Source organism: Hibiscus syriacus, unplaced genomic scaffold (genome assembly GCF_006381635.1).
Source record: "Hibiscus syriacus cultivar Baekdansim isolate YM2019G1 unplaced genomic scaffold, ASM638163v2 tig00111298_pilon, whole genome shotgun sequence".
Classification (NCBI taxonomy): Eukaryota; Viridiplantae; Streptophyta; class Magnoliopsida; order Malvales; family Malvaceae; genus Hibiscus; species Hibiscus syriacus.
This window is the reverse complement of record NW_024063047.1, coordinates 424,781-452,295: the sequence shown is the minus strand read 5'-3', so window position 1 is coordinate 452,295 and position 27,515 is coordinate 424,781. Positions and strand designations below refer to the sequence as shown.

Genomic DNA, 27,515 nt, shown 5'->3' with positions numbered 1-27,515 from the left:
ATGTTAAAAAGTCAATCAAAAGCTCAAATAAATATAGATACGAGTAAACCTAATTGTATCTGCAAATGAACTTCAAAAGGGATCAAAACAATTGAAAGACCATCAACAAATCACATATTAGAGTAGAGCGACATGAGAAAACTATTCACAAACGAAATAATGTATCCAAATCCAATTAGAGGATCTAAAACAAGAAAAATCAGCAGGATAACAAATAAACACCATCTTATTAGTCGAAGCGTAATTAAATCCATCAATAATAAAAGAAAAAAAAACCAAACAATGATAAAAATATTTTAAAAAGTAAAAAAAAAAAACACGTCATAAAAACAAAAAAACCATAAAATAGTGTTATTAAAAAATAATATAATTATATTTTTACTTTTAATAATAAATTATTTAAAATATATAGATATATAAATATTTATAACCATAATAGTAAACCAAATACATAATTATGATATTTTCATAACCATTGATACAATAAACTAACGCTTGAGATCAAACATAATCATATAATGAAAATGTTAAAAAGTCAATCAAAAGCTCAAAAATATAGATACGAGTAAACCTAATTGTCTGCAAATGAACTTCAAAAGGGATCAAACAATTGAAGACCATCAACAAATCACATATTAGAGTAGAGCGACATGAGAAAACTATTCACAAACGAAATAATGTATCCAATCTCCAAATTTATATATTAACTCGAACCAATTTACTTCAATAATTAAAAGAATTATTGTAATTTTTAGATGTCATGGGTTCGAGCACTAGCGACTGCAATAGAGATCAAGCGTTCATTGTCAAATAACTAAGATTACTTAGAACATATATTACTTTTTAATCATCTTTAGCTTAATAAAAATACATATTATGATGTGAAATTTTAATCCTCCTATTTTTCGAAAATTAAAAAAAATATTTATATCAAGTAACACAATCAAATATTATTGTTAAATCTATATCTAAAAATATATATATATATATATATATAATTAGTAAAAACCAACAAATCAACAATTCACATGCTACAAATTAGGTTCAAGTTCACGATTTTTAACTTTTCAAATTTTGTAAGGTACAAGGATGAATTATAATAAAGTAAAATAGATGGATGAACTTATAAGTGTTTCTAAAATAGAGGGATGGAATTCATTATTAGCTCAAATGAAAATATAAAAAGCCTAGGACCATTATTGTAATTTTGACACTCCGATGTTCGGGGCAAAAATCCACAGGCGGGAAAAATAAAATCAAAGTCCTAAACTGGGTAATTTTCAATCATTTTAGCATCGAGTTCTCATCGACGCACTGTGAACTGAAAACAGTGGAAATTGGAAATATGGAGAGAATTCATGTGGCCGTGCGATCGAGACCGTTATCTTCAGAGGATGCAAAGACAAGCCCTTGGAGAATCTCAGCGAATTCCATTTTCCTCCCCAATCAATCTACCAAGTTTGAATTCGGTAGTTCTTTCTAAATAATTAATTGTTCCATTCTCGTTTTAAGTTCATATTTTTCTTGTTTTTTAACATTTTTTTTTAAATTTAGATAGGATATTTGGGGAGGATTGTAAGACTGGAGAGGTTTATGAAGCTCGTACCAAAGAGATTGTGGCGGCTGCAGTTCGTGGATTCAATGGTACCATTCAATTAATTTGATTATATTGCTTCCGTTTTTGTTTAAAAATTACTCTCTAACAAGTGTGATGAAAGTCTATTATGGGAATGGAGGTATTGTATACAGCAATTGCTAGGTTGTTTCACTTCTTGAGTGGGAAAGGGTTTTTTTTTTTTTTTTTACTGAAGTATCTATTGCATTCTCTTTGAGCTACTATGGTCTCTTAGTTTGGTAGCGGAGAGAGATTGCTTGTAGTTGTGGTGTTATCCCATGTCGGCTAAGGTTACAGAATTACAGTCACTTATTGCCAATTGGTTCTTGGATATGCTTAACATGGTAACACAGTCACAGTAACTTTTTCTGTGATTGTAACTATTTGTTACCCCTAAGTGATTTTGCCTCACTATGTTGAGTTTATAATTTGCCAAGACCTTGTGTGTTTAGTTGGGTTAGGTTGCGTGCTTAAAGGTACACATTCTAAGTATTAAGAGCTTTTTAGCATGAGCCACCCAATAATAAGGGGACTTCCTCCAGTACAGTAATTGGAGTCATCTACCCCAGAGTTTTCAGTTAGTTGGCTTTTTTTCTTTCTTTCTTGAAAGGCCTTTTCTTCAATTGCAGGTGAAAGGTGGGGAAAACTGTCTCATGCCTCGTCCTGTAATTTAATAAGTCTAATTCTTTTAAGTTAGCGTGTCTGTTAAACAGTGCATGCTCATCTGGTTTTTATAATGATATGTGCCTCTTATAGTTTCTCAATTTAATTCCTGGTGTTGCAGGTACAGTTTTTGCATACGGACAAACTAACAGTGGTAAGACCCATACAATGCGGGGTTCGGCTGCTGAACCAGGGGTCATTCCTCTTGCCGTGCATGCTTTGTTTAACATATTACAACAGGTACGCATACTGGCCAGCTTTCAAGATTGTTATTTATGTGTTTTGGGAATATAATTATAAAACAAGTAAATTCTAAACATATAGAAATATATAATTAGAAAAGTGGGGTCATTCTACTTTTGTTTCAGGACGTGGATCGAGAGTTTCTTCTTCGAATGTCTTATATGGAAATATATAATGAAGAAATAAATGATTTGTTATCCCCTGAACATCGAAAATTACAAATTCATGAAAGTATAGAGGTATTCTCATCCACAATTAATATTTTCTACTTAATTTTCTATTTCTTACTAATGAACTATTCTTTTCATAAATGTAGAGGGGAATATATGTTGCTGGCTTACGAGAAGAGATTGTCGCCTCTCCTCAACAAGTACTTGACTTGATGGAGTTTGGAGAATGTATTTCTTTGACCTTTTTAATAAAATTTTCATTTTTTTTATTTTGTATTTTTGAGTTGAATTGTCATTGGTGTTAAAATAAAATAACTTATGATGATTGTCCTTAAGATAAAAAAGGGGAAAATTGTGAAACAGTAAGAAAGAAGAGTTATCTTATAAATATTTATTCCTGTTCTTGGATTACATTGTATTTATTTGAATTTCTCCTTTTTATGATTCAAAATTCAGCTCACAGGCATATTGGTGAGACAAATATGAATTTACACAGTAGTCGATCACATACTATTTTTCGTATGGTAAGTTATCAGTTTCCTTAATCTTAATTGTATTATGATTACAAATTGCCATTTACCTTACTAGACTATAGCCATATAGATCATTGAGAGTCGGGATAGAACTGAAGATGGAGATGGAGATACAGTTAGTTCTTGTGATGCTGTTCGGGTATCAGTTTTGGTATGTTATTGAAACGACTAACACATTTCTTCTTTTATGTTAAATAGATTGATAAAACGTGTTGCCTCTAGTCAATTTTCGTCTAATCATATTTATAATAAATTTCTTTCAATTTGTTTTTGTTATTTCGCTTGTAGAATTTAGTAGATCTTGCTGGATCAGAACGCGCTGCCAAAACTGGTGCAGAAGGTGTTCGACTAAAGGAAGGTTCCCATATTAACAAAAGTTTGATGACATTAGGAACTGTTATTAAAAAATTGAGTGAAGGTGCTGAAAGTCAAGGGTATGCTCTTCTCATTTTTGCAAACTTATTTGAAGTGCTATTATTTTTCAAGTATTGATGACGTTAAAACATTTTGTAGGGGGCATGTTCCATATCGAGATAGCAAACTTACACGCATATTACAACCTGCTTTAGGAGGCAATGCAAATACAGCTATAATATGTAATATAACGCTTGCACAGGTAGTAATCTTTAAAACCGTTTGTAGTTGATATAATCTTTACCTGTATATTTCACGAGTGCTACATACATTCCTCTTTATATGCAATATGAAGAGCCGAAGACTAATTTAGGCACTCCCTGTCTCTAGGATGCTATCACTTGCTGACTTTTCGTAGGTTTAAACACTACAGTTTTTTTACTTTAAAATTTATTGACTTTTCAAGAAAATATTTGAATGACTTTGAAAAAGCTCAAAGTAACAACATGAGTGTAGTTGTAATGTGATGGTGTTAAATTTTTTCATGAAGTTCCTGTGTCCGATGTATATTTGACATGAGTATACGACCCTCCAAGAATCCGAACAAAGCATGCCGATTAAGCTTTTTTTTGGGTTTGAATTAGTTTTAAGACATGAGGATGAACCTTTTACTCGTTGAGATTTGAGATTGCTCGGCAAGGGAGCTGTTTTTAGTTTAATACATGCAAAGTTTGTTGCTTTTTGCACAATGGGTAACCTTCTTATAATATTGATGTAATGAACCTGTAGATATGGTCATGGGTTTCTTCTTTTTCAAATTTGACAAATATTTTAGTTTAAGCTGAAAGAGAGATTTAATTACTTGTAAAATTAGGTCAGTTTCATGCATGCATCATATAAAGTGATCCATTCTAAGGGATGGCAAAAAATGCTGAACCCATCGGGCTTGAATCGCTGACCTCTATGGGTGTTTTTTTTTTTTAAAACCAAGTTTAGTGGTGGGTTTAGATAAAGCTCGTCCGCCGTGTCTCAGTATATTTACTAAAATGCTTCTATATTAGTTTTATATTTTATTTCATAGATTATAATTTCTTGATTCAATAAGAATTTGTAACATATATTTTACTTTTAGATTTTTTTTTCATATATTTTAATTATAATTTCTTAATATAATAAGATTTCGTAACATATATTTAGTTTAGTTTTATTAATTTATAAAACAATATGTAAATTTTGGGACGTGTCAGTTTGGAATCGGAAAATCCTTTCAGGGTCGGGGTTGAGGGTTAAAAGTTTTATATAAAATTTGGGCTGGGTAGATTTGGGTACATATACGTAAAAGTCGGGTCTTTATTTCATAGATTATATTTCTTGATTCAATAAGAATTTGTAACATATATTTACTTTTAGATTTTTTTTTTATATTTTAATTATAATTTCTTAATATAATAGATTTCGTAACATATATTTAGTTTAGTTTTATTAATTATAAAACAATATGTAATTTGGGATGTGTCAGTTTGGAATCGGAAAATCCTTTCAGGGTCGGGGTTGAGGGTTAAAAGTTTTATATAAAATTTGGGCTGGGTAGATTTGGGTACATATACGTAAAAGTCGGGTCAGAGGCAAAAACCACCTTGTTGTCACCATTCTATTTTTTATGAATTTGAGCATTTTGACATTGTTTTTGCTTCGTACGGTATGATTATTAGTTTTTGTTTACCTGCAATCCCACCATATAATCAATATGTTATAATGGCAGATTCATGCAGACGAGACTAAGAGCAGTCTTCAGTTTGCAAGCAGGGCATTGCGTGTTACAAATTGTGCTCGTGTGAATGAGGTTTATTTTAATTTTCCTTTTTCACATTTATTCTTGTAGCTGGCCTTGATGGTATTTCCTAGAATTCAGTGGCATGTCGAATTACCGGTTCCTTTGTGTTGTTAGGCCATGTTCTTAATTCAAGGTTAATATGTATGTTTGCATGAAACCTTTTCTGTGTGTTAGATTTTGACTGATGCTGCTCTGCTAAAGCGTCAAAAGAAAGAGATAGAGGAGCTTCGAGCCAAATTGCAGGTTCACAACTGTATCTGTGCTTTCCTTGATGTCTTGAAAAGATGCTTTCTGGAATAGTGACTCAGAATGTTTTGTTTGTTCTAGGGTTCTCGTTCAGAACATTTGGAAGAAGAGATTCTCAATTTGCGAAACACTTTATTGCAGGTATTTCATTTTCATCTGATGTTTACTGTTTCAAAGAATATGTTATGGAGTTGCTAAGCTCATTTGACAGTCTGAACTTGAGAGAGAGCGAATAGCTTTGGAATTAGAGGAGGAAAAGAAAGCGCAAGTAGAACGTGAAAGGGTGTTGCAGGAGCAAGCTAAGAAAATAAAAAACTTGAGTTCAATGGTCTTGTACTCAAGTAGAGATGAGAGTCGAGATCAGGTTAAAAAGGTTTGTTTAAATAACTCTACATTTTTTCTTTCATGGATAAGTAATTCCCTCTCTTTCATTTTGCATGTTATTTGCTTTTTATATCAGCTCTACTAGTTCTCTACTTTTGCTCCTTTATCTAGTACTGCGATCATAAGTTGTAACAATCATACTACGACCTTTCCAACTAGATGAGCTGAATATTTTTAATATATATAAAATGAGGAATGTAAAGGATTTGATCTCCTATAATGAAAACCTGAGTTGAAGGATCATTAGTTTTGTATGACAAGCATGCTACTCCACAAAAAGGGAATCAGATAAACAAATAATAGACACGGATATGAAATATCATCTTTTAAGGTTTTTGTTAAATTGGTTTGTATTTTATCAAAAAAAAAAAAAAATTGGTTTGTATATTTCAACATGATTGGCTAGAATTTTAATTGAATGAAGTTTAAATTGCTGAAGGTGGTTCCCACGACCTGTAGTGCTTGTTATCCAGCTTTCGTAACAAGTTAATCCTATTTTAAATTCCACCGCCTCTTATTATAAGGTCAACACAAATGTGCATAGTTGATTTAAGTGTATCATTTTTAAAATTAGTTCAGAAACCAAGCTTTGTTTTCTGTTCTATTTTGTCTTTTCGTTTGCATTAATGGTTCAGTAAGCAGATAAATATGTAGATTTTTGTTTATGCCTTGCTAACATATCTAGACTAAGCTTTGTATTCACATTCTATGTACTAATCTTTTATTAATAAAATTTGAGGCACTCTTTTCCTCCTTCCGCTGATTATGGAACACCTTAGGGTGTTTTAATAATCATGAAGGGGGTTTTTAACGATGCCTCCACATCTTATAAAAAGAAACATGTCTAGATTAAGTTTGTTTGACATTATCCTTGATTCAATTATTATATGATGAGTGATATGAGCAAGAATCTATATGTTGTTTAGTTGAAGGATAATACATTTTTAATATGAATCAATTAGATTGCGTGTGTTCTTCTATAATGAGAGTTGTGTAGTGGTTTATCTTGGACCATCTAATATCTGATGTGTTAGTTTGGATTTTTGAAGTTCTAATTTGTTGTTTAAAGTTGATTAATTTTAAATGGATACGATTATAATCTGAATTTTTAAAGGTCATAACTCAAAGATTTCAATTCAGTTTCTGAAGTTATATTACAAATTCAGCTAAAATTATGGTTCTCTCATTTATTCTTAAGATTATTTAAAAGCATGAATTTCGATTTCTAGATTTATCCATAGTCCAAAAGAAGGATTTAAAATTCAAATTTATTAGTAAAAAATATAATCCAAATATAAATTTAAATTCCTCAGCACAGTCTAGAGAATTTTGGGATTATGCATCTGCTATATCAATTTTCATGGAGTTCTACTTTGAGTACATAAAGTAAGGGTTTGCAGTAAATCTTGGAACTGCCAAATATTTTACTTGAATCAAAGTTTAGTACCTTAGCATTGTTGGGTAGTTGTTGGATGTATAATGTGATTAGAATAGTTAGTCTGCTCTCATATAAATACATGCCTATCTTGCCTAGTCATCTTAGTTCTTGATTGAGTCATCTGCCTGTGCTATAGGGAAAGAGGCGAGATACATGGTGCCCTGGGAATCTTCTGAGGGAGGCTCTTAAAGAGGTAACTTTTATGTTTCTTGCTACTATTTGGGCATCATATATCATAATATAATTGCATTTTAATTTTCTCACTTCCTTATCGGAGTGAGCTGATTTTTTATAAGAATTGAAGGCCTCGTTAAAAACCTCCTTCACGATTAAAGGTGTAACCCCCAGACCCGGTCTGTAATTTAGACCCAAACCTAAGTGGTCACATATCCCAGTCAGAGATTTTTTTTTATTTCTTTAAAATATCTTACAATACATTAGATATAATAGAGAACAAAATGTATTAATACAAATATATCCAAAACGATAGCAAATACATGTCACCAAACATAACTGAAAAACATATAGAGATATAAGTTCGTACAAAATAAGTAGTTGATCTCCCCTGATGCCATATCTACTAGCTTACAGTCTGCTGTTATCTGAAAAAGGTAAAAACTATAGAATGAGCTAAAAAGCCCAGTGTGCCCCATACAGTGTATAATACATACATAACAAAATAATTCAGATAGATAAAATAATTTATCAAATATATTTTAATAATATGCACACTACCCCCATCCAATCACCAAAATGTGTAGGTTCACCTGAACCGTACACCACCTATACACTAGTAAGGCTTAACCTGTGCACAAAGCAGAGGAGCCTAGGAAAACTGTAAGGTTTATCCTTGCACACAGCAAAGGGACCTGAGAAACTGTAAGGCTTACCCTTGCACACAGCAAAGGGACCTGGTAAACTGTAAGGCTTACCTTCGCACACAGCAAAGGGACCTGGGAAACTGTAAGGCTTACCTTCGCACACAGCGAAGGGACCTGATAATACTTCCTTCAATCGTACCCCAATGACAAAAATAAACATGTATGCATTGGAGTAAAAACGGTAATTAATCCATTAAATATGGAAAGGTTCCATATTTAGAAATCATGTACAAAAATACTATAACTATAAACCATATAAAAATTATACGGTAAATCAGACATTTAATAAACATTATTCAAAATACTGATATTCCTCATAAATATATATATTCTCATATAAACCAGTTCAGATATATAGTTTAAAACTGTAAGATAACACTGTCAGGAAACACACCTGTAACAGTATGAGAAATCAAATAAGGAAGCTTATTACTGGTTTTGTCGATCACGCTCTGCTGCAGCGCTAGATCCTACAAATTGGAAAAAAATCCATATTGGAAACCTAATATAAATAATCTAAATATTATTTAAATAATATACGGAAACCTACGGGTAATTCTCGTAGTACGCGGTTCAGGCCGATCTAACGAACGGACAACACCAAACCTAATTGATCATTGCTCAGGTGAAACACGAGTACCTTCATAAAATATTTTTATTGAATCAATTCCTTAACCAAAACTCAAATAAATAATCAAATACTAAATCTTTTTGGGTTTACATGCTTGATTCGAGAATTTCGGGTCAAAATTTGACAAAACAGACTTCAGAATCAGATTCAGGACTTCGAAAAACATAAAGTATGACCTTCCGAAATTCTGAATTCTTGGTCAAAATCAAAGTCAACGGGTTTGACTGACGATTTGGAGACTTTTGAGGTTCGAATTTAGCGAAACGAACCCCAACAACGAATTCGGAACGTCGACTGTCAGGATAGGTATACTCGAAAAAGATTAACGGTCGTTTAATAGCCGGTCAAAGCCGGTCAAAGTTCTGGTCAAATGAGGTCAACAACCTGTCAACCATTTTACAGAAATAACACATTTTTTTTAAATAATTACCAAAATATAACCTTTTTCGAATTAATTCCCAAAATAGCACCATTTCGAATTAATTCCCAAAATAGCACCCATTTCGAATTAATTCCCAAAATAGCACCCGGTCAACGGTCGGGTGGTCAACGGGTCGGGTCAAAACCGGTCGTTTTTGCCTTCCCCACGCGCAGTGGCGGCGCGTGGGGGCTCTTCTGGCAGCGTAAAATTTACGGAAAATTCTTAAAAATTATTTTGAGCGATTTCGAGATACTTACAAAGCTCGGTTCAAATTTTTTGACGGCGGAGAGCTCAATTTCATCAAATTGGAAACTTTGACCGCTTCACCTCCCCACGCGCCGCCGTCGACGGAGACCTAGGATCACACCGGCGGACTCGAAACGGCACAAGGAACACGATGGTGCGGGAGGTGTCGTAAACGGAGCAACGATCGGCGATGAATTTAAGATTTTCTCGGCGATTGAGCTAAAAAAAAGTCGAGACTTTGACTGGAAATTCCCGGCGTTTGGCAGCGTTTTGCTTCAATTAATTTAAGGGGTTTGTTCCTCGCTCGATGATGAACACGATGGTGGTTTCAAAACGACGATCAGAATTCGGACGGCGTCGGAAATCGGAAGTTGACGTTGGGGAAGGAAGTTTAGGCTCAATTTAGGAGCAATTGGTTTTTGATTTTTCAGAAACCAATTGCCGTATATAATACCGAACTTCACCAACTTTTCTGGGGTAAATTCAGGGCTTGGTCCCTGAATTTTCTTTAACTCTAAAACAAGCTACAAATTTTTTAAATTCTTTTAATTTAGTCCCCAAATTTCACCAAATTACTTAATTAAAACCTCAAATTACAATTATATATTTTTTTTCAAATTTCCGGGTTATTACAAAAGGAGCTTATAGAGAAGCTCCTTAATCAACGGGAGGAGGAAAAGAGTGCCTTAAGATTTCATTAACCATAGAAAATACACGATACAACCAGGGAGCCACCCCAAATATAAACAAACACCAAAACAACCTCAAACAATCCTACCAGAACCAACCTAATCCAACAAGCACAACAACAACCTAAAAAACAGACTGGTCAAACTCAAAGCCTAAAGTGGCCCGATAGACGCCCAAACAAAACAAAACAACCATAATAAAAGCCAAGGGTAACAGCTGACTAAAACCATAGAAGCCAACTTCTAAATCAAAAGCCACTTAGCTTTCTCATGATAAGAATACAAAAAAAAACACGCACATAGCCGCCTTTCCACCACATTAACTCGTCTTGTCGGCTAAAACCATCCGAACTTCCAGCTCCAAACAATAAGCATGATGCAGATCACCTAAACTACTCCTTCCCCTGCCATAGTCTTCCGAAATCAGATACACTACTGAGCCATTAGACTCACAACCCAATTCTTTCCCAAAATGCAAGGAATCAAACACATCCTTATGTTGAGACTGCCCCAATGCTGGAAAGCCAGAATCATATATAAATCTGCCATAAAAAACAGACACCTCTTCCTCCCATTGCACCTTACTCTGGTGTCTCTTGCTTCGGTAACCCCTATACTTTCTTTTGAGAGCTGTAAAATTCTCTTGAAAAAATTGGTCAGATCTATATTTGTAGCCAAAACCCTCCTTAGGTCTCATGAACTGCCTTGCGTTACCCTTTGGATTTATGTATGCCCAGTTGTAAGAAAGGCCATCGTGAATCGCATCCTCCACCACCCTTGACTCAACCCGACCATCCAACATGGGGAAATCATTATAATAATCCTTCGAGCCCACAAAAGTACATGCAGGCTCACTACTTTTCCTGTAGGCAGCTTCTTTCTCCCTCTCCACGTGAACCAACAGATCCTCTTTCACCCTTTGGAGTGAGCTGATCAATGTGAGATTTATTGTACCCCACATGCATGATCATTGATGTAGGGTATTTGCTAGTTTGATTGAGCATTATAATGTGTTTATTAGCAAAAGGTTAGGATGTATGATTCCTTTGATAGGTAATAGAGTGAAATAGCTTGTGATGATTGTAAGCATGCGGAGGACATTGATTGCAAGATTTTCTTTATTTCTTCTTGTTGTTGTTGGATATATCTACCGTATGGGAGAACCAGAATGTTGTATTTTGGAAAAGTGTGCTGATGTAGGAATTCCTTAGTTAGGATGACATGGTACTTGTATTTCTATTCTGATCCTTCTCTTAAACCTACGGAGTGTTTGAAAGAACTAAATAGGGTCATTGCAGTCAAGGTTGAGTGTTAGGTCCAACTACAAGTTTGACATGAATATGCTCAAATTTTTATTTTTAAATTTTCTCATTACATTTGGAGGGATAGATCTCCATCATATCCTTGTCTTTCTAAACTATGCTATGAACATGGTCTTCAAGGAAAAGAAGAGCTGGAGCAACACCGACTGTAATCTGTATAGGATACTGGTAGACAATATTACAAGAAGACGTGTCATTCTACATTCTAATTGAATATAGTATGTTGAATGTTCTAAACCTTTAGATAGTCCAGGTTACTTAACAGAATTTTGAAAGGGGGTTTCAACGAAAGGTAAATTTGCTTTTATGGAGCTGCCACCTTCTTGTTTATCTTGTGTTGATAAAGTTCGGCTAAATTAACCTTTGCACTATGACACATATTCAAAAAACCTATATATACACAGAGGTTTAGGCAGGGACTCTTGATTATTACTGATGAAGGTTTTGCATGTATACTATTTCTAAATTCAATGTGTATAATGATGGATGTTATCTGAGTTCGTGAGATGATTAACCTAGTGACATAGAAGGGGGCAACTAGTTCAAAGTGTTGACCAGTGTCAAACTGATGCCTTTGATTCCTACCATGCTGTAGAGTATGCACGTTGGTTATCTTTTATATGTTATTATTATTTAATGAATTGTTTCTTTAGTTGAAATCCTCAATATGTATCTAAATTGTTTTCCTGGAATCAGAAGGATTGATGTTTTGATAACTTGTTCTGTTAAGAATAGTAACAGAAATGAGCATTTTAATGGTAAAATGGGCTTATTTGATGTGGAATTTCATGTGTGTAGGATCAGGGAAGTTTCAATCCCCAAAGGCAGGGATGGGAAGAGTAATTGGGACCTCTGTCAAGTAGTGACTTGCAGTGCCTGCCCTGTTCTGTTCCCGTTCCTGCTTAAGAAGCATAAAAATAATATTATTTCTACCTTGTGACCAAATGCTGAAAAAATATTCTCGATGTTCTTTTTCCATTGGGTGCATCCTAACATTAATTTTCTGTGCTTTAGGCCAACCCAAGTGTTCAACCAAACTCAGCTTCAATTAAACCGACTCAATCTAAGCGTTATACGGGGCCACTGCTTGCTTTTGAGGAGTTGGTGAATGAAAATGGAACTGAAGATGACTACCCATGCAAGCAAGATGAAGATTGTAAGGCTGCTGTCCTGGAAGATTGTACTTTTCCTGAGCCATGTGCTTTACTGCATGTAACGAACAGAAGAAAAGTACCACCAAGAAAGAAACAATCCTTTGTGGTTTGTATGACGCACTTCTGTATAGATATCCTTGAATTGAATTTTGCACCCTCATATGTATTATTGATTCAGGAGGACAGTGAACTACTGGAACTGCAAGCAGAATACGAGGATTTGCTTTTGAAATTTGAAACTCAGGTTGCTCAACATTCTTGTTAATTTATATTTAATTAGCGCAAAAAGTTTGTCATCTATATTCTGATTCCTTTTTATACGCAGAGAACCATGAGTGATATACAAATTGATTGCTTAATGAGAAAGCTGGTTGAGGCTGATTCCCTTGACAATATGAAACATAGCGGGTCTAATGACCATTCTTCATTTCATGCGAACAAAACAAATTATGCTGACAAGAATATTGGTTTGAGGGATTTTGAAGCAATCCTTGTGATCAAGCAACTTCAAGAGAAGGTTTATTTTATTATTTTTCATGATTGTCTCCCCCTCTCCTTCAGAAAAAAATATAGTCTTTCATTGTAATCATCTAGAATTTTTCGATTGTAGTTTTTATGTTTATGTCTATTTTATACCGTGCAGATTAGGATACTAGAAACAGAAAAATCTTCAAGCCAAGAAAATCTGAATTCTCTTGTCGAACTTGCCACGGAACAAAATATATGTGCGAATGAGAAGTTTGACGAGGTAATAATTTAACCATTTATTCATGATCATCCCATTTTAATCTAAGTAAATAAACTGAAGGAGAGGAAAAGAATAAAAGTGGTAGTGCAAGAGAAATCTGATTATTGAATTTAGTAGATTACAACAGTTTAAATAAACTGAGTTGCTGATTTCTAATAGGACTTTTCCTGCTAAAGATAAAATTCTATCTAGAAATAGATATTACAAAGACTCCTAAGACTTATACTTTCTTATCATAAAAGACTCCTAAATATGCAAGACTTCTACACGGCTCATTCTGACACATCCCATGCTTCTTATCCTGAGGTAGCGAACAAGAAATTATCGGTTTCTTTCATTTTTGTGATTCATAATCTGCTGGACTTGTCTTAAGGAAATCTGGAACTTTTTCATGTGTTAATTGCAAATTGATTGTGAAGCTTCAAGTCTATTTATGCTGCCTTGCCCCCCTGCTTTGCAGCTCCTGAATTCATGAGTAAGAGGAATAAAGAAACCCATTAAGAAAAATATTGAAATATACTTTTAAACCTTGGGCATCTTTTCTGCATGGCTGTAGGTTATTTAATGCAAATTTATGGTTGCCGTGGTCTTGCTTTGAGATTCTAAAAGCAACATGAGATGCTGCTGTAAAGTGCTCTCATTAGTCATTGTAGTAATGATTTGAAGGATTAGCCGATTTGACGTGTTTGAAACTCTGTATAATTTGTGGACTGCTTTTCTATGGAGCTGATGTGAGCATTTTAATAATTCATTTTCTAATTGGAGTTTTTTCAGGATCAAAAGTAAGGCATTGAAGCTTAATGACTTTTGTATCTTCATGAAACTCCCAATGATGACAAAGATCATCTTTATCATCTTTTTAGATAAAATAGGTTCTTCACATTTCTAAAAATAAAAAAAGAAGAAGAAGAAAAAGAAGAGGTTCTTCACATGTCTATTTGTATACTTCTTTAGCATCTTTTGCTCAGTAGTCGTTAAATCAAGGATATCAAGTGGTAGTTTTTCATTGATTGTAGTTAACTGGGTGGATTGTTAGATATTGATGACTTTTTCTATGTGCACATATTATAAATGTGTATGCTAGTATCAACTTTATCATTTTAATGTTAACCATTTTGACTTTTATGAAGATCTATGTTCGGGTTTTGTTTTCTTCAATCTAGCTTCAATATAGTTTTTATTTGGTATGATCTTTTATAGCTTTGTGAAGAGCTTCTTAGCGCACGGGAGGAGGCTAGAGTGGCTTGTGAAAAACTTGCTTATAGTGAATCCGGGGAAAGAAAGAATGTAAGTATTCTGGAAATTGTGCATTTGTGTTTATATAAGATTCTACGACCTTTAGTGTGTTCATGAGTGTCTTCATTTCAGCATGCATTTTCTCTCTATTGTTAATAACATCCAATATACATAGTTTCTTTATCATGTGTAAGTATTCTCTTGTCAAAGGCTCTGTGGATCTTGATTTTGTAGGGGGGTTGTGATTTTGCAATTGAGCTTTCGAAGGAAGTAGAAGATTTGATTTCTGAAGCTCAAGAATCAAAAGAAGTAGCTCAAAAGCTGTCATCCCTTGTGGATGAGGCTTTTCAGAGTTTTTCTGCTATAATTAAGGAATTTGTTGTGAGTAATCCTGAAACATCTTGGGAAAACCAACCTTCCTATCAACTGTTCGTGTTATTTTTAATGATAATTCTAAATTTGAAAGAAAATTGTTGAAGTCAATATTTCTACTATTTGTGCATGCATCCTATCTCCATCTCACTGTTTAGTTTTATGCATCATATCCAGGATTTCAAGGATATGATGTGTCAGAGTTCTGCACAACAAAAAATAATTATTGCAGAAACCGAGGGATTACACAGTTCTATGAGACAAAGGACTTTGAAGCTTGAAAATGATAAGGTGAGACATCGATTTCACATTTGGAAACTGTGTTTTCTCTGAATTGACTAGTACCTATATGAAATCATTGTCGCTATTAGCATTCCAAGATAAAATATGTGAGCTAATGCCTGGTTTGCAGCTTCTCTTGCACAACCAATCTATTGACCTGCAGAAGCAAGTGCAGGAACTGTGTGAAAATGCTAAAAATCAAGAAGCATCCTTAACAGTGAGATTTTTATGTCATTTAACTTGTTACAATATGCATAGCATCTATGAGTGAAACTACTGTTTTCTGACACGGGCAATATTGTTTCAGGCAATCTCTGAAGGGCATGACATGGAAAAATTGGAGTATCTTTCTCATATTCAGAGTCTCGAAAAGGAAATATCATATTTTTCATCAGGTTCCATGGCAAGAGAAAATCAGAGTTTGAGTAAAGATCTTGACAAAACAAAAATGAAGTTGAAAGACACTGAATCTAAGCTTAAGAATACCATCCAGGAGAAGACAAAACTTGAGGTTCAATGCAAACTGCTTTGAATTTTAAATTTTGACTTAATTAATTTACATTTTATATTAACCTGCTTTCACATTTCTAGGGGGAGAAAGCAGTTGCTGAACGAGAGATCAAGCGATTGCTTGGTCAAAAGAGTCTTCTTGAGCGTGATATCAACAAACGCGATTCACTAGCTGGTAGAAGACGTGATTCGGTTTTTGATAGGAATGCAAAGGTGTTTGATCCAAAAAAGACAAAAGCTCTTGAGCAGACAATGCAGGTGATGATGATGGGATGCATTTTTTTTATAGTTCTGTAATGAATGTCTAACTGAAAAACCCAAGTAATTAAATGTGGTAATTCTGAATGGAAATTAAACATCCAACCTTTTTATTTTCTTTAAATTGTTATGGTAATGAACTTATTTTTCTCGTGAGTCCAATTTGCAAGATCTCATTGAAACCTGACAGTTCCTTTTTGTCTAGTCCTTATGTACTTCTATGTGATCTTTCAATATATCAATCTCTTCATGACACTAACATGCAGGGCAGTGTCATAAATTTCTAGTATAATTTGGAATGATGACAAAAATTTTGTAATTATTGAACGTGCTTGGTTGTGTTACACAGTCATCATGATAATTTTTCTCAACTATGAAGAAGGCACACCTTTCTATAGTTTGCAGTTGCAGTTTGTTTCTTATTGTCTAGTTCGATGCTAAAACATTCAAATTGTGAAGAATACTTAAAATGTAAATCCTATTTTTATTTTTTTGCTCTTAGGAGGAGTATAAAAAGCTGGAGGTTCTTGCTTTTGAAATGGAGACAACTATAGCTTCCTTGGAAGAGGAATTAGCAGCTGCGCACAGGGACAGGGAAGAGGCTATATCCAGAAGTGAAGATTTGGCTATAGAATTTGAGGCCCTAACTAAAAAAATGGATATATCAGGCTCAGAAATAAATGCTCTGCGAGAAGAACTCTCTGGCCTTGTGAGCTTCCTGTGCTTTCCTCAGTATATCCCTTTCGTTTCTTAATATTTTTTACCCCTTTAAGGTTAAATGGTAGCTTGATATTATCATTTAAATATTAAATGTGGCATTCTCTCTCACTGCACAGAAGCTTAGTTTGGAACAATCTAATTCTAACCAGCAAGGAATGGAAACCTCGATTAAGAGTTTGCTTGCAGAAAAGGAGGAGTTGGCAATGGTAGGCTAATATACTGTTGGTTACAAGAAACCTTAGTGTTTTCCTGCTAACTGTGTCTTTGGTAGTCTAGTTATGTTCATTGCATTGTGCCTTTGATCTTGCAGCAACTCACTAATTCACTATTGGAAATGGAGGAAGAAAGGGCAATACAGTGTGCTAAAGAAAAGGCTTCAATTGAAGCCATAGAAGAGAAAACAAAGTTATACAATTCTGAGATAAAGTCTTTATCAGAAAAATTGTCTGAGGTTAGACTTTGGTTTTTTTCTTTAGCAATTTCTTATTGATGTGCACTTCATTTATTTTTGGAATGCGTGTTAGTTTTCTATATTATTTGATCTTTCATCATACCATCTTGTGGAATTAGTGATTTGCCATATCTGTTTGGATATCTTTTTGCATCTTCATAACTGGAATTATTATAATACTCCATACCTTGTGTGGAATTAGTTAGGTTGACACCAAAGGTCTCAGTCTCTTTCATTCATTATCTTATTGATCAAGAGCTCTTCTTTGCCGGTCCTATTTCATTTTATGGTAATGTTTAATTCTTAGTACTTTTATCATAAGTAGAATAGGCAACTCTTCAGTTTCCATGGAGTACCTATGTTGAAAACATATCCACTGAAAGCCCTCTCACATTCCAAAAACACGAGTTTTGGTTTCTTTTCATTCTAGTAAACAAAATAGGAAAAACCTAGAAGGCAACTTTTTAACAAATATCACAGTTTAGAGGAAGAATGCCTTTAGGAAAGAGAGCGTTAGATTCCACTTTCTCTGAGGAAGAATGGACTGTGTTCATTGATAACCTTAGTAAGAGATTTTCTAGGCGTGTGTTAAGGGATTTTTTAGCCCTTTTGGTCAGATTTTAAGAATTTTCATTCCCCGATTTTTAGAGAATCAAATTATAAGTCTTCTACTTTTGCATTTGTTCAATTCGCTAAGGAGGGAAGTAGGAAGAAAGCAATCCAGTCTGTCAATGGGAGGTGGTTCGATGGGAGAATACTCTATGTAGGGGCTGCTAAGTACCAGAATGCAAAGAGGAGGGAGCCTGTTCGTGGGAAGAGGTTGTTGTTGGTTAAGCAGGGGATTCAGGATACTTCAAGTATTAGGAGGAAGGGTCAGTCGATAAATAACTTAAGGGATAGTAGATCGTATAAGGAGGTTGTGCAGTCTGATGCCGCAACTATTAGAGAACAAGGGTCAGGGATTAATCAGAAGGGTTTCACACAGATAGTAGAGGCCCAAAAAATGCGCAGATATGGAGTTAAGAAGGAGGTGAAGAAACCTTTGGAAATTTTCATCTCTACGAAGGATAGGACATGGCTAAGATCGTCCTTAACTGGTATTTGTAAGGAGAGCTATGAAGTAGACTTTGTGCAGAGGGCTCTAAGGAATGAAGGTTTCAATGTCAAGGTGGTTAGGTGGGGATACACAAGAAATGCCTGTTTAGTTGTTTTTCGATCAGTGGAGGAGAAAACTGCTTTGATGGAGGACAAGTGGGAGGCATTATCTTTATGGTTTGATAGGCTGGAGCCTGTTATGGATGATAAGTGTGTGCCATTACAGTATTGTGCAGTTTCTTTGATCGGGGTTCCATTAAATTGCTGGTTTGTCCCATTTTTCACTAGTCTGGCTTCGAGATGAGGTCAGCTGGTGAAGATTCAGGAGCAAACAGCTAGAAGAGCGGATTGTAGAGTGGCTCAGCTGCTGTTGAGGATGGAAAGCCCATTTGATATTCCTCCCCATGTCTCTGTTAATACATTGGCAAGTTCGTTTAAGATCATGATTAAGGTGGAAGGAACTGATGATTTTTTTAGTGCTTGAAGATGTGGTGGAAGAGGTTGGATCAGTGGATCCTTGGGAGGGTAACTCCTCTGACGGGAGTCAAGGGGATGACGTTCGAGGTCAGGGTGGGCAGCTGGGGATCCAGGCTTTGTCAGATTCTTTGAATAGGGTGGAAGCATGGGTCCGGGATAATTCACGTGGGAGTGGTTCACTTTTCAAGGGGAATGAGCATGGGAAGGTTGTTTTTAATGATATTGGGGTTGCGAATGTATGCTCTGAGGAGACAATAATTGGTGGGATTCCAAGTCAGCAGGAAGTTGGGGGGTATTTTGTTGAAGATAGATAAAGAGGTTTGAGCACGGGGAAGGCCACCTTGGGGCTTGAAAATGTTGACCAAGTTAGTGGGTCTAGATTTCAAGGCAGCCCATTATCTAATAACGAGGTTTTGCAGTCTGTAGAGTTTTTGAATGATAGACCTCGGTTTCAGTTAATTCCTCGGGATAGAAGTACTATCAATCGGAGGAAGTTTAGAATTGCCCCACTTTGCTCAGGTAGCTCGGAGGGCGAAGTGTCGATCAGTTTTCACGATAGAGTGTATAGGAGGGTTAATTCTAGTTGGGCTGGGGATTTTTGGTAGATGCTAGCTTGTCTACAAAGTCTTCTCGTCCCTCTTTGAATGCTAGGGTCGAAGCTGCTGCCACAAGAGAAGTGTGTGATCTGTTGGGAATTACTTTTTAAGGGGGTCAACAGTTATTAGAAGATGAGATTTTTAAGAGGGAGAGGAAGGGTATGCGAGGGATAGGGATTAATTTTCCATTCTCTTTGAGGGGTGTTATGTTTTATCTACTTAATGTCAAATCTTAAAATTATTTCTTGGAACATAAGGGGTTTAGGGAAAAGGGAGAAAAAGAGAGCAGTGCACAGATTGGTTAAACAAATTAAACCGACCATTTTGCTCTTACAGGAGACGAAACTAAGTAAATTTTTGAATGGGTTAATTAGGAATTTAGGGGGATTTCTGTTGAAGGGAGGCTCTTTTCAACCAGCAGAGGGGTCTGCAGGAGGTTTGCTGAGTTTGTGGAATGAGAATGTTTTTGAAGTAACTAGAATTTTCAAACAGATCAGATTTGTGGCGTTAATAGGAAAATTTAAGGTGCCAAGTTTTGAGTGTGTAATTATAAACATATATGGACCGACAGTAGAGGCTGAAAAAGAGGAGTATTTTACAGAACTGCTGAGTTTTGTACAAAGCATTAATTTGCCAATATGCATCGGGGGAGATTTTAATGCATATCTTGTTCAGGAAGAGAAATGTGGAGTTTCTCAGAATTGGCATTCAATGGAGTTGTTCAGGTTTTTTGTGCAACAATCTAATCTAATAGATCTTCCACTTTTAGGAGGCAGCTTTACTTGGTGTAGTAATAGGGAGGCTTCGACTTGGGTTAGACTTGATCGGTTCTTAGTCAGTGGTTGTTTTTTACGTGGTTTTCCTAATTTGGTACAAAGAATGCTTCCAAAGTCCCTCTCTAATCATAACCCGGTGTTGTTGGAAGAAGATTGCAAAAATTGGGGCCCTAAGCCTTTTAGGTTTTTAACTACATGTTAGAGGAAGACGGTTTTGTAGATGCTGTTCAAAATGCCATTGCAGATTGTGAAATGGTCAGAGGGAGAAGGGGAATTTATAGTATCTTACAAGGTACGAAACATATGATTAGAAAGATGCCCAACAGAAGTCATGTGGGTATTTCAGAAGCCATTACAGAATTAGAAAGCAAAATTAATGATTTGGAGCTGAAAGCCCAAGGCTCAGGGATTTTGTCGCATGATCGGGATCAACTTTTGCTTTTCAGAAAGGAGCTGTGGAGATTGCACAGGATTGAAGAGAGTATTTGGTTCCAAAAGTCGAGGGTGAAATGGTTCAAAGATGGTGAAAGAAATACTCGGTTTTTTCATTTGTGTGCTTTGAACAGGAACATAATCAATAACATTTCTGCATTGAAGGTGGAGGGTGAGGAACTGATTGATGCCGACCAAATTAAGTCCTATGTTTCATATTTCTTCAAGAAAATTTATAATTCTAAGGATTCTATGGAAGTAGAAGACTTGCATTTTTCTTTTGCGAAACTCAGTGTGGATCAAAGGAACAACCTGGAGGTTAAGTTTTCTGAGCAGGAGGTTAGGGAGGCCATTTTTTCCTTGGTTAGTGCCAAAGCACCTGGGCCGGATGGTTTTACGATGGGATTCTTCAAGAAATTCTGGCCTTTTTAAAGGTGAAAATTATGAAGTTTGTGGATGACTTCTATGGTGGAAGGAGATGGGATCATGGGGTTAACCATTCATTTATCACTCTGATCCCAAAGAAGAGTAATCCGGCTTGCATAGAAGATTTCAGACCTATAAGTCTTGTGGGTAGTTTATATAAAATAATCTCTAAAGTTTTATCAAAGAGACTTGTTTCAGTCATTAAGGATATTGTCAGCCCTTCCCAATTTGCTTTTATACCGGGGAGACAGCTGCTAGACTGTGCCTTCCTTGCGAATGAAGGTATTCACTTCTGGAGAAAACAAGGTTGAGAGGGGTCGTTTTCAAAGTCAATTTCAAGAGAGCCTACGATTCTATAGAATGGCCGATTCTTCTAAGATTATTGAGAGTCATGGGATTTGGCAAGCGTTGGGTGTCTTGGATTGAGCAGTGTCTTTCTTCGGCATCAATCTCGGTTATGTTGAATGGCTCACCAACAGAGGAATTTTCTATGGCTAAAAAACTTCGACAAGGATGCAGTTTATCCCCTCTTTTGTTTAATATAGTTGGAGAACTCCTGAACCTTATGTTGAGTAAAGCTTCTAATTTGGGTCTCTTTCAAGGGTTTTCGATTGGGAGTTCTGATCCATTCCTATTAACACACCTCTAGTTTGTCGACGACCTTATCCTTTTCTGTCGTGACTCTTCTACTCAAATATTAAATATTAGGAGAGTTCTGAGGATCTTCAGTATTATGACGGTGCTTTATCTAAATCTTTCAAAATGCCATCTGTATGGCATTAATCTGGAAAATGCCATCTTAAACAATTGGGCTGCTATGGCTGGTTGTGCTGTAGGTTCTTTTCCCACGGTGTACCTAGGCCTTCCGTTAGGTGCTAAGAGTAATTCTGAGGCTATTTGGGATCCGATCATTAAGAAATTTCATTCGAAATTATCATTGGAAAGCTGCTGCACTGTCAATGGCGGGGAGAGTGGTGCTGCTAAAGTTAGTTCTGTCCTCGCTCCCGATTTTTTTCCTATCTTTGTTCAAAATGCCGTATAAGGTGAATAAGAAGATTTAGACTTTAATGGCCAGATTTCTCTGGGGGGAGAGTACTACACATAATCGTATTCACTGGTTGAGCTGGAAAAATGTGTGTCAACCACAGGAAGAGGGAGGATTGGGAGTTGTGGATCTGAATATTTTAAACAGAGCGCTACTTGGTAAATGGGTTTGGAAGTTTGGGAATGAAAAAGATACTCAATGGAAAAAATTGATCTGTAGTAAGCATAATGTAAGTAATCTGTCCATCTTTATTGACAGAGTAGTTTCTCCTATGGACTCGTGGATTTGGAAAGGTATAATTAACAATTTTATGAAAAAAGATGAAGTGGGAAATGGGTTGAGAGCTCATGCCAAGGTTCATGTTGGTAATGGTAAGTATGTATCTTTCTGGAATGATATTTGGGTAAACGATGACACTCTTAAGAATAAATTTCCAAGGATTTTTGCACTTTCAACTAACAAGTGGGGTAAGGTGTCGGAGTTCGGCTGTTTTGTGAATAATGGTTGGGTATGGAACATTCAATCTAGGCGTAACTTATGTGATTAGGAGTTAGAACAGTGGATTCAACTTATGTCTATACTGGATAACATCATTCTGTCTGACTCAGTGGATGACTTCCTTATGTGGTCGGGGAAGGGTGATGGTTTGTTCTCGGCCAAATCCTGCAGGTCGACTCTTTCCCTTAAGTCTGGAGGAACGTTTAATTGGAGTAAGGAGGTTTGGTCTGGTCTTGCTCCTCCCAGAGTTGAAACTTTTCTATGGCAGGTTTCACACCAAAAATTGGCAGTCAGATCAGAGTTGAAGAGAAGGGGTGTTGCTCTGGAAGTAGTTTTATGTCCGTTGTGTTTGAAACAGGAAGAAACTGTCCAACATTTATTTATTTACAGCTCGGTCGCAAGGAATTTATGGAATAGTTTTTTCAGACTATGGGATATCTCTTCAGTTCTGCCTAATGATCCGCCGTCTCTGTTGAGTTCTTGGTCTGATTTAAGGGTGAATTCCTTAATCTGGAAATTTATTCCAGGTGCTGTTTTCTGGTCAATTTGGAAGACTAGGAATTCAGTAGTGTTTGATAAGATGAAGCTGGACAGATCATCTCTTTTCTTCATTTCAAGATTCAGATTGGCTAAATGGTATCTAGATAAGTTTCCGAATGCTAATATTCAAGTCGACTCTCTCATTGGGGATCCCACTATTGCAGATAAGCTTCCGTGTCCTACTGTGAAAAGGAAAATCGTTCAGAGATGGCTTCCTCCATCACATTTCTTTAAGTTTAATGTTGATGGGGCGGTCAGAGGTGATGGGCTAGTGGGTGGAATTGGAGGCATTTTAAAGGACTCTAGCTGTAATATCTTAGGGTCTTTCTCGAATAGTGTTGGCCCTTGTCTTCCCCCTTTGGCAGAATTGAAAGCAATAGAAAGAGGCATTGATTTTTTTCTCGCATCAGCTTGGGCTAAGGAGGGAAGACTGATCATTGAGAGTGACTGTAAAGTTGCTGTGGAGTGGATTATGGTGCCGACTTCAGCCCCTCCTTTCTTTAGTTCCTTGGTTGGGAAAATTGTATCTCTAATTTCGGCTAGGGAGATTATTGTTAGGCACATTCCTAGGAGTTGCAATTGGGAGGCAGATTCTTTGGCTAAACAAGGGATTGGATGAGTTTGGTCTGTGTTCTGGTTCTTAGTAGATTGTGCGTGGAGTCTGTTTTTTATGCTGGTGTTTAAGGTGTATTTGTTTAAGAAATTTGTATGAGTATGTTTTATTAATAAATCGAGGTACTCTTTTTTCCTTCCGCTGATTAAGGAACACCGATTTGGTGGTCCGTTAATCATGAGGGGTTTTTTAATGAGGCCTCACATTCCTATCAAAAAAAAAAAATTCTTAGTACTTTTTCTGCTGATGATATGTCTTAGTGAAAATTGTGTCCTTCAGCATTTAGACCTGCATTACATTCATTATGCATAGAGTAACTCTACTAGTTTAATTATTTATCTTTGTCTATTAGTTTGGGGCAAAGTATAGTAAAGCCAGTGAAGAGCTTTCAGCCTGAGTTGGCTCCGTACCAGTCTCACCTTATTGCAGACGTTTGAGAGGTTTAAATGATCATTTACAATCATGCACATCTACTCCCTTTCTAATTTCATAATATTTTTCTAGTCCTCCAAACAAGGCTGTGCAGTCCAAATATATTTTGACTGCTTATTTATTTTATAGCCAAGTATGCCATAGTTTCTTTTTGCACCAATTTCTTATTTTCTATCTCTACCATTTTAAAGGTATATTTTTGTGCCCTTCGGCCCAAATAACTGCCTTGAGTTCCTATTTGTTTTGTGGATGTTCTTTGCAAAAAGATCATGGTATTGGATTTCAAAATCCAGAATGTACATTTGTTAATCTGATCAGGATTTTGGTATATATAAGGTGACGAAGGAGTTGGAGTTGTGCAGAAAAGAATACGATGTCCTTAGGGAAAGATTGACACAATGCGACCGAAGTGCTGAATTGGAGAAAAAATGCAGGTTCGTCTCCATATGCTTTTAATAGCAACTTGGAAAGCTCCTTCCATTCCTATTCAAATAATTTTTATGTTGAAAGTAATTTGGGATTTAGAAAATCCTAATCAGCTTAACAAATATGAAATATTCCATCTCTGGATGTAACATCATATCTTTTCATGTTATCCTTGTTGCTATATTTATGAGTATCAAGTTGTTCGAGCTTTCTACTATTGCAGTATTCAGAAGTCTTTGGATATTGACCAGCTTAAAAGTGACATAGAGAATGCTTATGCCGAGAGCAAACAAATTCAGCAAGTAATTTCCTTTATCTTATTATAAAAAAAGATGATATCATTAAGGGATGCACACTTAACCCTATTTTTAATTGCAGACACTTAATTCGAATGTGGAAAATCTTTCTTTGGAGCTTCAACATGCACAGGAGGAGCTGGCAATTGTCAAAAGAGAACGAGATGATTTATCGGCTGAAATTCAACAGTTGGTCTCTGAAACTCACCTCTCAGACGAGCTCCAGGTTTTCATCTAAAAAAAAGAGAAAACATAAGAAAATTATCACTAATGTTTATTTTCTGGAGACTGAGAAGTTTATTTTATCCTTGGCAGAATCTTAAAAATCAACTTCACGACATGTTAACAGAAAGGAATAAACTAAAGACACAAATTGAAGAGCTTCAAAGGTGTCTGCTTGAAGTGGAAAATCTCAGAAAAGACTCTAATGATGTGGTCGGTTGCTAAAAAAACACCTTTTTTTTAGTTGGCATCTCACTTAACGAGAATTATCTGATATCATATGAGATTCATTTGGCAGTTAATGGAGGCTAAAGTTCAAGTTGAGGAACTGAGTAGCAGATTATCCTGCATGGAAGTCAAGATGCACAATGTAAGCCACTAGCCAATTGCACACTGTCGTATACTGGACACGAGTTTTCATTCATCCGATAATTATAAGCGGATATGAATTATGAGCCGATTTTAATAGACCGCTATGGAGAAACGGTAAAACTGTGGAAATCCGGAATCTGGGGTGGTCCGTGTCCAGCTTTCCTCTAAGAAAATGATTTTCTTAAAATTTCTGAGGAATCAAGTTTAGACTGGCATTTTATCATTTCCATGTTTACATCACAATTCTGCATTTGCCTTCACCAAATTGCCTCTTAAATGCCAACATTTGAACCATTCCCATTCCTCTATGCTTTCTGAATGTTAGCTACCTAAAGTATGTAGGTATATTGCTTTCATATTTCCATGGAAATGATGATATGCATTTTGCTTTTATTACAGGATCATGTCAACAATGGCAAGGAAATGGCAAAACAGAGAATGAGGCTTCGAGGAACGCAAGCGCAGTTGGATGCCTTTCGTTATCGATACAAAAAAGCCGTGGATGAGTCAGATATCATGAACAGGAACTTCGAAGAAGCTTCAGCAAACTTGAAGGAACGGTTAGCATCAAAGGCGATCGAGGTACTCAATCTTAAGAAGCAGCTTGCTGCTGTAGTGGGCGGCCAATAATCCAATCATCTCTCTAAGCAAGTTATTTTCATTTTGGATAAATATGATTATTAGTACATGTATTAAATAATGTAAAATAGTATTATATTGTTAAGGATGTTAGTAATTTATTGGAACCGAATCAAAACCAAAGTTTCATGTATGCTGGCACTAAATTAATCACATTAGTTATAATTTTCAGTTTCATCTTTCTAAAAAATCATTCAAGTTTTCTTGCATCTCTTTGGTCACCATTTGGTTCAGGGTTCTAATCAAATTGTTATTATGAACTAAAATGGACATCTTTCATGCATATTTAGTTAATTTAAATATCGGAATGGTTCTCGATCAAAACATTAGAAGGTTAAAGCTTTAATTCGATTTTTATCGATTTTGAATGAAATTTGAGAAAAATCAAAATATTAATTTGCAAAGCATTGCCATTGTGGAGTTAAAAAAATCAAGCATAGTCATGGTATCATTGAACTAAGTTTGACAAAGTAACATGTCATAAGCTACCATCATCGAGCATATGCCATCATGAAACATCATACTTGTTAGTCCTTGAGGAATTTTCACAAACAGTTTCCGTGCATTCATTCTTCCTATCTTCTTCTCCTCTAAAATAACAAAAACTAAGACCTAACAAAATTATTACAGAATTCTGATGAAGAATTTGATCACAAAGAAGAACAATTTCACCTCTCAACACCAAAAGGTCCTTGCTTGCTATAACCCAATTCGAAGTTCAAACAACAAATTTGGTTGGTGGAGATTTCACCCCTTCTTTTACACCATCTCCTGCCAAAAAAAAAAACAAAAAAAAAAACAAAAGGGTTTTATTTTTCAATCGAAACGGACCCATCATTATTAACAAAAGGTTTTACCTGTTGAAGGAGCGGTGGATTCGCCATAGATAGCTTTGAGGTTAGCGAGAGGGACAAGAGGGGAAGCAGATGACGAGGCTTCGTCGAAGAGCTGCTGCTTCCAATCCCACATCGTCTTCTTCATGGCTTTGTTGGTTTTCGTCAATGAATCTCTCTCGGCTTCCAGGGATTCGATCACATTCTGCTGGTTCAGGGATCGAATGCCTAAAACCGCGAACGAGGTGACTAAACATACGTCTATCACCACGATGTTGTTGGCTGCTCTTGTTGCTAGCGCCGCCAGTTTGTTAACCAACTCCATTTCCTTTGGTAGGCGTCTAGAGAAAAATTCTAAAGGAAGGAAGACGAGAGAGCGAAAGTGAAGATTTAACT

General features: G+C 35.8%; 2 protein-coding genes across 2 annotated transcripts; one reads left to right on the top strand and one right to left on the bottom strand.

Moving 5' to 3' along the window:
- Nucleotides 1–1,306: 1,306 nt before the first annotated feature.
- LOC120158023 (kinesin-like protein KIN-7O) lies at nt 1,307–26,277 on the top strand. The gene is made up of 33 exons (XM_039168963.1): nt 1,307–1,469; nt 1,555–1,644; nt 2,400–2,518; nt 2,647–2,760; nt 2,838–2,919; nt 3,148–3,215; nt 3,295–3,375; nt 3,513–3,658; nt 3,738–3,840; nt 5,341–5,421; nt 5,587–5,655; nt 5,740–5,799; nt 5,870–6,031; nt 7,617–7,673; nt 12,685–12,930; nt 13,003–13,068; nt 13,150–13,341; nt 13,468–13,572; nt 14,773–14,859; nt 15,043–15,189; nt 15,358–15,471; nt 15,593–15,679; nt 15,770–15,973; nt 16,054–16,230; nt 16,733–16,939; nt 17,067–17,156; nt 17,261–17,401; nt 24,668–24,765; nt 24,981–25,059; nt 25,136–25,279; nt 25,369–25,488; nt 25,574–25,645; nt 26,047–26,277. The coding sequence occupies exons 1-33, from the start codon at nt 1,346–1,348 to the stop codon at nt 26,275–26,277; spliced, it is 3,963 nt and encodes a 1,320-aa protein (XP_039024894.1). The 5' UTR covers nt 1,307–1,345.
- LOC120158024 lies at nt 25,520–27,515 on the bottom strand. Its single transcript, XM_039168964.1, has 3 exons — nt 27,144–27,515; nt 26,959–27,057; nt 25,520–25,620 (listed from the first exon to the last, which is right to left on the bottom strand). Exons 1-2 carry the CDS (start codon nt 27,442–27,444, stop codon nt 27,005–27,007), a joined length of 354 nt encoding a protein of 117 aa, XP_039024895.1. The 5' UTR covers nt 27,445–27,515; the 3' UTR covers nt 25,520–25,620; nt 26,959–27,004.